Source organism: Podarcis erhardii (assembly GCF_964252035.2).
Source record: "Podarcis erhardii genome assembly, chromosome: 1".
Taxonomy (NCBI): Eukaryota; Metazoa; Chordata; class Lepidosauria; order Squamata; family Lacertidae; genus Podarcis; species Podarcis erhardii.
This window is the reverse complement of record NC_138497.1, coordinates 128,279,818-128,291,841: the sequence shown is the minus strand read 5'-3', so window position 1 is coordinate 128,291,841 and position 12,024 is coordinate 128,279,818. Positions and strand designations below refer to the sequence as shown.

The window sequence follows — 12,024 nt, the reverse complement described above, 5'->3', positions numbered from 1 at the left end:
TGACATTTTAAAAAATACCATTTATACCTAGAGGTGGCAGTAGAACTAGATAGGTAAGGGAAAAGAACGCAGGACACCCAGTCAAAGTTGACTTCTCTTTCTAGTCTCTTATATGAGAAACACGGTGGAGTAATCCTGGCCCCCCCACTTGAGAGGATGGCAATACAAGGAGTCCAGATGTAAAATTCAGTATGACAAAATCATTTGCATGTGACAGAGCATGGGTTAGTCAGCCTGTTAACTGTCCTTAGGAGATGCTGTTCATATGGCTTTCATTAAAATAGCTGTAGGGTGGAATGTGATAACGAATGATAAATTCATATGACAAGCACATGATTGTTTTAGAATCCATAGCATGACATTTCGAACAATGAATCTGGGGAGATGAAAAGCTGTCATAAATTAAGTGAAAACATAATGTTAAGAATTTGTCGGATTCTCCAAAGGGAGGGAATGTGGGGGTGTCTTTATTGAATCTTTACTGCTTGCCATTTTGGACTTACCCCCTGACTATCATTTGGAACTTGGAAGGGTCAGTAGATCTCCTCTTCCTAAGCAGGGCCATTTGCTTCCCAACCAAGTAAGACATTCCCTGTCATGCAAGGCAGAAAAAGAATAATGCTCAGATTTTATTTCCAGATCTAATAGAAGTGGTTGATCGATGATAAGACTTTTCAGGAGTATGTCAAATGGCATGTGCTCAGTACTGTACTTCCATGGTACTTCCAGTCTCTGACGCATGGACCAATGATGGCAGAGCATTTCTCAGCAAGCTTGGATCCACTACAGCCATAGCCCACTGAGGGATGAAGAACTGCCAGCACGTTGATTTTCCTCAAATTGGTGACAACTCATTATTAACTTCATGACTACAGTGTTCGACCCCGTCTCCTTCCATTACCACTTGCTGTCTTTATGGCAAGTTGTTGCTGAGTTATTTTTTCAGTGATAAAGCTTGGGTGACTCCAACGAATGGAGGCAGATGCAGAAGCTTAAAAAATGGAAAACGGAAATTGCCTTCATTTCAGAGGCTCATGTTCCAAAGGTGGGTGCGGAATAGTGCAACACCTTTTCTAGTGACAGTACGTCCTCTCCCTGCTCCACCCCCCTAAAAAAATATTATCAGCTGAATGAACAGGATTTAGGGAAGAAGAGGAATCTTTCACTTTGCATTAGGATTTTAAAAGGTAAAATGCAGGACAACTTGGGAAGAAAGCATGGAAAGCTACAAATACTAGGTAAAGGGACCCCTGACCATCGGGTCCAGTCGTGGCCAACTCTGGGGTTGTGACACTCAACTCGCTTTATTGGCCAAGGGAGCTGGCGTACAGCTTCCGGGTCATGTGACCAGCATGACTAAGCCGCTTCTTGTGAACCAGAGCAGCGCACGGAAATGCCGTTTACCTTCCCACCGGAGCGGTACCTATTTATCTACTTGCACTTTGATGTGCTTTCGAACTGCTAGGTTGGCAGGAGCAGGGACCGAGCAACGGGAGCTCATCCCATCACGGGGATTCGAACCGCTAACCTTCTGATTGGCAAGTCCTAGGCTCTGTGGTTTAACCCACAGCGCCACCTGCGTCCCTCTACAAATACTAGCTGGTTACTAATGCAGGCCAACATTTGTGGACCCCTGTCATAGAACAGTGAGCCAGACATCTTCCTTTTCATCATTAGAAATGGCTGATTTGGGGAAAAGGTAATAAGGTAACAACAGAATCCAGATGGTTTGGTTGTTGCAAAATAAAACACTGCATTTTGTAAAATTGTTTGTTTTTTTAATAAAAAGGGGGAATAATTTTTCCGAAGTACAGTCTTGGGCTATTTAAAGCTGTGAGCTTGTTTTAAAATATAAGCCTGGGATTTTGCATGTGCTCAGGTATGATATACACGGTATCCTGTAAGATTTCAAGACACACAGGCCATAATTCAATAAACAGTTGAAACCCAAAGAAATCAAGTGCATACAACTCCGTACAGGTTTGTGGCTTAAATAAGGAAGGGATGTCTACAGCGATGAACAAGAAAATTAAAGAATCTCATACTGAAACATGTCTGATTTTTAGTCTGCAAAGATAATTGAAAAGGATTTAAGAAGCTGGAAAACTTACTCTTACTTTTTCAGTTCAAAATTTATATCTTACCCAATCTTGTACAAGTGGCACAGCACAGAAAAATATTAATATGCCGTTTGTTAGCTAGTATTTTGGACTCATCTTGACAATCATTCAGGCTATGAAATTCGGTTACATCAAACTGAACCACGAGGTTCGTTCCGCACAAACAATTTGGGGTCCATATAAAATGGAAATAGTTAAGAGCAATTTTATATGAACACAAGTATCTTGATTGCAGACCAACAATAGGAATGCCAGGATTACCCTAATACCAACCTTTTGGACAGTAACAAACACATTATCTATATTAACATCCTCCTGCCATTTATTTTTAACAACAATTTCATTGTTTTACTAGGCACTGGCTAGCTAAAAGCTGCATTGTTATGAGAAAAAACAATATCGAGTATATTGAGCAAAGCCTTTATAGTATGAAATGAGATATGGCAGATTACTGTGGTTTAGAAAACCCCCAGTAAGTTCAATTTACCACAATTGTAGCTTTTTTTGTGTGTGTACAGTATTTGGAATAAAAAGAAAGCACCTTTAGTGAGAAACTTAAATATGAAAATGCATTACATTTGCTAGTCGTCTGTCTTTCCAATCCTCACGCCACCAGTGTCACAGCTGGCACTGAAAGGACAGGGGCCTCTGTGGAGGTTTCTATTCTTGCAGGACGTAAGTTGCACTGAGAAACCCTTGTAATATTGCTGCATAAAGGCCTTTGCTCTGTGGGGCCTGGCATAGGATGCTTTCGTCTTGTTTTCTCTGGATACGTTAGAGTTTCCATGTTTTTTGCTGCTGCAGAATGCTCTTGGGTTTTAAAAGTGCCTTTGTTTTTTGACCGGAAACTATTATGGTGCTGTCTTCTGTATTCCTGCCGAGAGCTGCCTTTCAAGCTGTTCTGATCTGACTCGTTAATGGCACTTGGAGACTTAAGCGGTCCATTGAGCCGAATTCCATGATACTGCGTGTGAAATCTCCGCCTGTGGCTAGAAGCTGCATTCTGTCAAGGAACAAAACGAATGGGTTATGGCAATGGTGGATTTTGGGCTTTCAAGCTTCAGCGATGCCCTGTGCAATGCTAAAATATGGCGTGCGGTTCCTCCCTCCTTGTGCTCCATTCTACAGCAATGTTGTGGCACCCCCTGCAGCACAGCCACACCAGTTGCACTTTTTAAAAAAACTTCTCTGCCAATGGATGTGGTTGCATCTTTCCAATGGCCATTTTTTGTGAAATCATTCTCATTATACCTGTATACCTGAAGGAGCATCTCTACCCCCATCGTTCAGCCCGGACACTGAGGTCCAGCTCTGAGGGCCTTCTGGCGGCTCCCTCCCTGTGAGAAGTGAGGTTACAGGGAACCAGGCAGAGGGCCTTCTCGGTAGTGGCGCCAGCCCTGTGAAACGCCATCCCATCAGATGTCAAGGAAATAAACAACTATCTGACTTTTAGAAGACATCTGAAGGCAGCCCTGTTTAGGGAAGTTTTTAATGTCTGATATTTTATCGTGTTTTTAATATTCTGTTGGGAGCCACCCAGAGTGGCTGGGGCAACCCAGTCAGATGGGCAGGGTATAAATAATAGATTCTTATTAATAATATTATTACACCTCCACGCATACTTATTAAACATACAGTTTGGGATCAAGACCACTGCTGGCCACTGTGGCCTGTGTGCAATTAAACATGGGCAGGCTGGAAGAAGAGCACTGTGGCGTTTGGGTGTCTGACGCTTTCTCGCTGCCTCTGCATCCAAACAAAGAGGAGATTGGAGAACAACAAAGGAGACACTGCAGGAGACACTCAGAGAGCACAGGAATGTGATTGGCAGAACCAAGAAGGAGGGATACCTGAGATTAAGGTGGTGAATTGTGGCAAGAGGGGAATAAGGAGAATTAGTATGAAAGCCTCTTCATTGTGTGCTTATAGTGTGCTTATAATTTTCTGGAGGACCTATTTGTTGTGCTGACTACTGGACCATGTTGAAAGGGGATAAAGAGCTGCCATGCCTTCTCCAAAGTGTTTGGTTGGTGCTTTCCTGTTCACAACAGCAATGACAACAACAACATTACAAGGTCCTTTCTCTGAAATACGGTAATCAAGAGTACAATTTGCAATCTTAAAAAACAGACATCACCTTGCTAACAAAGGTCCATATAGTTAAAGGTATGGTTTTCCCAGTAGTGATGTATGGAAGTGCGAGCTGGACCATACAGAAGGCTGATCCCCAAAGAATTGATGCTTTTGAATTCTGGTGCTGGAGGAGACTCTTGAGAGTCCCATGGACTGCAAGAAGATCAAACCTCTCCATTCTGAAGGAAATCAGCCATGAGTGCTCACTGGAAGGACAGATCCTGAAGCTGAGGCTCCAATACTTTGGCCACCTCATGAGAAGAGAAGACTCCCTGGAAAAAACCCTGATGTTGGGAAAGATGGAGGGCACAAGGAGAAGGGGACGACAGAGGACGAGATGGTTGGACAGTGTTCTCGAAGCTACCAGCATGAGTTAGTCCAAACTGCGGGAGGCAGTGGAAGACAGGAGTGCCTGACGTGCTCTGGTCCATGGGGTCACGAAGAGTCAGACATGACTAAACAACAAGTTGCAAAACCAAATCAAATTAATTCTAGTGGGTGTTGTGCTGCAGGAATAGAAGGAGAGCATTTCTAGGTAAGGTAAAAATAAAAAAGGTAAAGGACCCCTGGACGGTTAAGTCCAGTCAAAGGCGACAATGGGGTTACAATGCTCATCTCACTTTCAGGCCGAGGGAGCCAGCATTTGTCCACAGACAGCTTCCAGGTCATGTGGCCAGCATGACTAAACTGCTTCTGGCACAACGAAACACCATGACGGAAACCAGAGGGCATGGGGAAACGCAGGGATTCGAACCGCTGACCTTCTGATCAGCAAGCCCAAGAGACTCAGTGGTTTAGACCACAGCGCCACCCACGTCCCTGTTGTTGAGAAACTGTGTATGTGCAGCTACTCACACAGAGTCAATTAAGGTTTGGCAGACAGCCAGAAGGCAATCTGAAGGAGTAAGTCTGCCTGGTGATAGCAGAGACATAGAGACCGCTCCCTGATTGGTCAAGCTCTCTCAAAGGAGTGATAATTAATGGAAGGGACATGGGTGGTGCTGTGGGTTAAACCACAGAGCCTAGGTCTTGCCGATCAGAAGGTTGGCGATTCAAATCCCCGCAACGGGGTGAGCTCCCATTGTTCGGTCCCTGCTCCTGCCAACCTAGCAGTTCGAAAGCACGTCAAAGTGCAAGTAGATAAATAGGTACCGCTCCGGCAGGAAGGTAAACGGCATTTCTGTGCGCGGCTCTGGTTCGCCAGAAGCGGCTTAGTCATGCTGGCCACATGACCCGGAAGCTGTACGCCGGCTCCCTCGGCCAATGAAGCGAGATGAGTGCCACAAGCCCAGAGTCGGCCACGACTGGACCTAATGGTCAGGGGCCCCTTCACCTTTACTAACTGGTAGTTCAGAGTTTGGAGTTCGTGAGTTCAGAGTTCTGTGTCAGTGTAGGAGTTGTGAGTCGTGTCAGAGAGAGCTAACATAAGATCCGTGTTCTTCCTGTAAATAGTCCACTGTATATAATAAACACCTAACTACAAGTTCCTAGTTCCTGCTTCGTCCATCCTGTCTGCAGCCAAGTTGCCAATTGCTTCCGTGGATTCAGCGTGTACTCTGCTAGGTCTGTGTCAGGGAACTGCCATCAGTGCTGGAGGGAGAGAGCAAAATCCAGAGAGATTCCAGAGAGCGTCCCGGGATTGGGAGAGGCAGCCCATCTTCTGGGGAAGAGAATCAGCGTAGCACCAGTGGAGAAGGGGGGCAGATGGGGGAAGCGGCGAGGTGGTCCCATGACTCCTTGCCGGGGACCAGCGGGGAGAGTAGAGGTCCTCCGCTGCCTACGCCCTCCTTGTGCAGAAGGCTTTCACGCAGAGAGAGTAGGAGGAGACTAGGTGTCAAAGAGCTTCTTTGCTGGAAGAAGTTTAAGAAACACCCACTGACGGATTCTGCCAGCGACTGAGGCAGCCACGGGTGAGTGGCTGTCCGGACAGAAAAGGTTCACTCAGGCAACCCAGCCAGGTGTTTGCACCGGCTTACGCACGAGCAACCCCTAGAACCATTACAGTCTGGCTAAGGTCCTGCAACTAGTCAGAAAGTTGCGAAACACCAAATAGGTTTTACCAATACCTGTTTCTACCCAGTGCAGGACTGTGAAAGTAGGAGATAGCTTGATATTACTGAGTTTCTGATTCCAGGGAAGTTGAGGGTAGTGGATAATAAATTACATACTTTGAGAAACATTTTGGTTTTTTCTTAAAACAAAAACAAGATACGAGATATTGGTAGGGATTGAAAGCCACTATTATTTTCTGTACCTTACCTGTTTGTTTGTTGAAATTGTCTGAGGAGAGGATTCTGTGGTGTTTGTGCTAACTTGGCTGGAGACTTTAGGTGTTGCTGCTTTGCCATCAGGAGTCTTGGCATGAATTCGATTTGAAGATTTTTGGATGTATGTGCTTGGTATGCTGGTTGCTGTGCGCAAAGATGTCGACTGCAGCAGTGGGCCGGATGGCGTTCTTGAGGAATAATTGTTCTTTGGGTGAGAAACTACAAGGAAGAAAAATGCCCAACACTCACAATCACAAAATGGAAACAGTTTAACTGAGGGCAGAAAGGAGTCCGTTTTTTTGTTGCTGTGTGCTGTGATTTGGCAACCAACAGCCATCCAAGATAATAAAAATAATCTTCCGAGTAAAGTTTTGGATATATTTAAATACAACACTTAAAACCACATTAACTGTGCTTTATCAATTCCAATTGGATACTTCAGCACAGATATCATCATGGCCCACTTTTAAATGTTTTGTTTCTTAAATATAAGCCAAATAAGTCAGATCTCAATCAATTTAGAGAATTTATTTCAAGAAAACAGTAGTGAGTAACATCTGCTGGCCCTCGGACTTAATTTTTACCATATATTCCTCTGTTCAGTTTCATTTGGACTTAAATACAAGTTCATATTTTTTTGTGTTATTCAGGCATGGTGTTTACCAGCCTCTGTAATAGGTACACTGCACAGAATAAAAGAACAGCTGGATTCCTTCAATCATATTTTCGAATTATCCAATCCGTTTTAGAAGCAGGTCATCTAGTGATCTTCTACCTTGCCAAGTGACCAACCATCAAGGCAGAAGCTTGTGAAAGCCTATTTGGCTCAAAGGTGGGATAGTTGAATGAGGAAGAGACTACAGTGCACACACACTTTGCCCACCTAGCTTCCCAAGGAGAAATGCAGTCAGAAAGGTACAAGCTGTACAAGGGAATCAAGAAACTACACGAGGCTTCGTCAGAAGCACCACGACTTACGTTCTCCGCACTGCAGAATCTCAGTCTTCAGGTGTTCTATGTCACAGGAAAAGCGGGCAGATCTTCCCAATTCTTCATCATATTTACGTTCGCTTACAAAATGCTGCAAGGTAGTGGGGGGGGGGGGAAATGACTTAAGTTATAAACTGCACCAGGTAATAAAGGAGATGTCAAAGAAGCCTGCCCAATACAAAATAATTTTAAAGCCTCATCTGCTGAATCTCAAGCGTTTTAGAGAGCAGTCTTAAAGCGTTGGGGTACATTTAAGGCTTTGTGAAATGTCCCCACACCTATTGATGCAGCACGAAAAGAACAACACCCTTCCATCTCATGATCTGGGAAATGCTTTTCAGTTGTTAAAAGAAAAAAAGTGGATTGAAGGCAGGGCCGGATTTAGGTTTGATGAGGCCCTAAGCTACTGAAGGTAATGGGGCCCTTTATATGTGATATTTTAGGGAGCAGGGGAACAGGAGCGGCCCATTACTTACATCATAGGAGCCTACACAACACAAAACGCTGTTGCTGTATGTAGGTTTTATTTTATTCGTTTTTTATCTTATATTTTGGAAATGTACATTCAGGTTTTCCCCCCTTTAAATATTTTGGGGGCCCCCAAGAGAGTGGGGCCCTAAGCTATAGCTTGTTGAGCTTATACATAAATCCGGCACTGATTGAAGCATGATCCTGTGCTCTAGCGCAGAGGAGGTTGAGCACAAACCTCAAAATAATATCCAAAACTTTCGCAACACTGGGAGGGAAACTATGAATGGCGTTTTTTGTTGTTGCTCATCACTAATGTGTTCACAAGCAATGTCCAGCGTCTGTGATCATCCTGCAATCCCACCCCACATGCCTTGTTTTGATTAGCACTCCATGCTCACACACACACATCAAAATGTGTGCATCTCTCTATATCTATATACATATCCACATATGTTTCAATAGCCAGCATAAAAACAATGCTAATTCCAATAGGTAATCTGTAAACAGCAGCATAGGGACGTGGGTGGTGCTGTGGGTTAAACCACAGAGCCTAGGACTTGCTGATCAGAAGGTCGGCGGTTCGAATCCCCACGACGGGGTGAGCTCCCGTTGCTCGGTCCCTGCTCCTGCCAACCTAGCAGTTTGAAAGCACGTCAAAGTGCAAGTAGATAAATAGGTACCACTCCGGTGGGAAGGTAAACGGCGTTTTCGTGCGCTGCTCTGGTTTGCCAGAAGCGGCTTAGTCATGCTGGCTGTGTGACCTGGAAGCTGTACGTCGGCTCCCTTGGCCAATAAAGCGAGATGAGCGAAGCAACCCCAGAGTCGGCCACGACTGGACCTAATGGTCAGGGATCCCTTTACCTTTACCTAAACAGCAGCAAAAAGCATAACTGGGGACAGATACATAATTGGGGACAGAGGCATAATTGCGGTAGGGAATAAAACAAAATGTTAAGAACTGCAACAGAGTTACTGCAGTACATGCATGGTTCAGGGAATATTTCTTTAAGGACAAAAAACCAGAAGGAAGAGTTTAAATCTTTCTTTTACTGTCTCTGGGTTCAATAGAGACCAACCTTTTAATTTCATGACCTTAAGTGAAATTCAAATGCATTGCAGGGGGTTGGATTTGACTCTTGGGAAGTCTATGATTCTATGACCTACCTAGGAAGTCAGATCCGCACTTTGTTTTGGAAAAAAACAACACCCACCCTGTATTTGAGGAATGAATTATTGTGTGTCTGGTTCGTATGCTACAGGAAAGGAGGCACGGACGACCTGAAAAGAAACGACCACACAGACTAACCTTAATTTCAGCCCTCAGTTCAGCCAACTGAGACTCTGCCATTTGGCTAGCCAAATCTGTTAACCTCTTCAATTCTTCAGCTTTTTTCTGACGAGCGGTTAAGATTTCCACTGCCAAACAAGAAGGTGATAACAACAACAACAACAACAACAATAATAATTTTTATTTATATCCCGCCCTCCCCAGCCGAAGCCAACAACAACAACAACAATAATAATAATAATTTTTATTTATATCCCGCCCTCCCCAGCCGAAGCCAACAACAACAACAACAACAACAACAACAACAACAACAACAACAATTTTTATTTATATCCCGCCCTCCCCAGCCGAAGCCGGGCTCAGGGCAGCTAACAACAATAAAACAGTACAACATTCTAAAATTATTTCATTATAAAATTAATTCAAATCAAATTGATGGCAACCGTTAGGCTAAAGTTCTGTGAAGATTGCCAAAGGAGGGAGTCAGGCTGTGCCCTGACCAAAGGCCTGGTGGAACAGCTCTGTCTTGCAGGCCCTGCGGAAAGATGTCAAGTCCCGCAGGGCCCTAGTCTCTTGTGACAGAGCGTTCCACCAGATCGGAGCCACAGCCGAAAAAGCCCTGGCTCTGGTTGAGGCCAGCCTAACCTCTCTGTGGCCTGGGACCTTCAGAATGTTTTTGTTTGAAGACCGTAAGTTTCTCTGTGGGACATACCAGGGGAGGCGGTCCCGTAGGTACGAGGGTCCTAGGCCGTATAGTGCTTTAAAGGTTAAAACCAGCACCTTAAATGCCAACAAAAGTTTAATGTGGATTTAATGTCAGAACAGGAATTGTACTTTGCCTGCAGGCCAGATCCACAATCTCTGCACCCTTCACCGGCCAACTTTGACAGGTTGCTGGGAGTGCCCACTTCTCGGTCACTTGCTTTCCTTGTGGCAACTGCAGCACCTGGCAGTTCTTGAAAAAGCTCTTCTGGAGGCAACAACACTCTCAGGAAAAACCTAAGATGTGGTGTGAGCAAGGTGGCCCAAATCCACTTGTGTGAGACTGGGTGCAATCTTACGCAAAGAGGTGTGCAAGACAACCCTGGCTTTGAACACTACAAATCCCAGTCCTCTCTGCCCATGCTTTTGGCTTGTGAGAATTCACCCAATTCCATTAAAGCCTATTTTCATAGTTAGAAACTTGCTTTTTTGGAGAGGGGGGTGGTTAACATTTCAAACCTTACTCTCAATCCAATAACCATGTGTGTCCTTATGATGGCTGGATGCACAGCAACCCTCATTACTCTTAAAAGTGCAATTTCAGGCCAGAACATCTGGCACAAAACCTAGGTGCAATTCTACCTGCAATCCAAAAACTTTATGTGGTGAAACACACAATGCCGCTTCTGAACAGATGAATGATTGTTTTTATTTCTGCAAAAGCAGCTATAAACACCCCTTCCCAATTGTTTCAAAGCATACAATATTCCCATTTACTTTCATCTTTACTTACTGGCTTCCTCTTTAACTTTGTCAACTTCTGCCATTAAAGAGACTTCTTTGTCTATGATGCTGAAAATTAAAAACATGAGATTTAAAATAATTATATTCTTTCGAAGGACATACGGACAGTACCTTGGCAGTTTGGGCATATATTATAAGCAATTTCTGGGAAGATATAAAGCATGGGCAAATTTCTGAGTGCCGTGATAGTAATTCATCATATGTCGCTACTTTATGAAATTCAAGCCTGTGCAATTTATCTTAAGAGAATTACTTGGCTGTTACCAACAGAACACAGTGATTACAAATGCCACAATTTGGCTAGTGGTGATGGTATTTTGCCCCAGGTTTCCCATGCAAGTCCTACATATGTCAACTCAGAAGCAAGCATCACTGAACACACAGGAAAGTCCGCCCAGAGGGAGCAAGCTACAGTCACATCATGCCAGGACTGGTTATATTTTGCTGCTATGGCTGCTGTAACCAATGTGTGGTTAGCTCAGAGGGAGGCGATACGGATATGGATTGGTGTGTGTGTGTTTCTGCATTAAACCTTGAGAATCATTCCATCTAAAGGAGGGATATAAATCATCATAAACATGGACTATGCACACCCCATAGTCACCTTTGACTGGACTTAACCACCCAGGGGTCCTTTATCTTTACCTGTCAATTTTAACCAGCTTCTTCACCTAATAATTATTTTAAGAATGCCTAAATGTCACAAAAGGGCACATCACAAAAGGAGGTGTTCCGAACAGGCGTAGGAAACAGTCTCATTAAACACAGCGCAACCCCCAAGGCATTTTGACAAAAGATGTTCCTTGTGGGCAGCATCTTAGAATTCTTCTCTTGTAAAGGAGCAACAGATTTGAGCTCCTGCAGTGCTTTCATGTCTTGGTAGTTGAAGAACGTTTCTACGCATGGGGAATGTGCAATATAGACCAGCCTATCCAGACAATAAGACAGTTCATTCTACGCTGTATATGCGTTTGCTTCTGTCCTCCTTTTTCAGCAATGCCGTTCTATTCCCGCACCTTTGCTTTTTTGAGAATCTGCAAAACTTGGGGTTACACAGAGCCTGCCAATACCTCTCTCTTCTGTGGTGCAATTTTGCTGCCTACCCCCCCCCCCCCCGGTTCTGCAAGCATGACTCAAATTAGCATTAGTGCATATTATCTCCTGCACCTATTGGGAAAATCGTTTTTCTGTGGTCTGGATTTGATTTAGCAATTCTGTTTGGGGCACAGCTGAGATGCAGTCTCCAGCA

General features: G+C 44.2%; 1 protein-coding gene across 2 annotated transcripts in view; it reads right to left on the bottom strand.

Moving 5' to 3' along the window:
* Positions 1 to 12,024, bottom strand: part of SPATS2L (spermatogenesis associated serine rich 2 like) — a 64,035-nt gene continuing 52,011 nt past the window's right edge. The window contains exons 7-12 of one of the 2 annotated variants that reach the window (XM_081879175.1): positions 10,765 to 10,823; positions 9,288 to 9,397; positions 7,499 to 7,601; positions 6,513 to 6,739; positions 2,697 to 3,123; positions 1 to 592 (exon numbers count right to left, since the gene is read on the bottom strand). In XM_081879175.1, coding sequence (XP_081735301.1) covers positions 2,725 to 3,123; positions 6,513 to 6,739; positions 7,499 to 7,601; positions 9,288 to 9,397; positions 10,765 to 10,823 — 898 coding nt within the window. In that variant the 3' untranslated portion in view covers positions 1 to 592; positions 2,697 to 2,724. Of the gene's footprint in view, positions 593 to 1,756; positions 3,124 to 6,512; positions 6,740 to 7,498; positions 7,602 to 9,287; positions 9,398 to 10,764; positions 10,824 to 12,024 lie in introns of those variants that run through there. The other variant, XM_081879176.1, reaches the window with a different exon arrangement.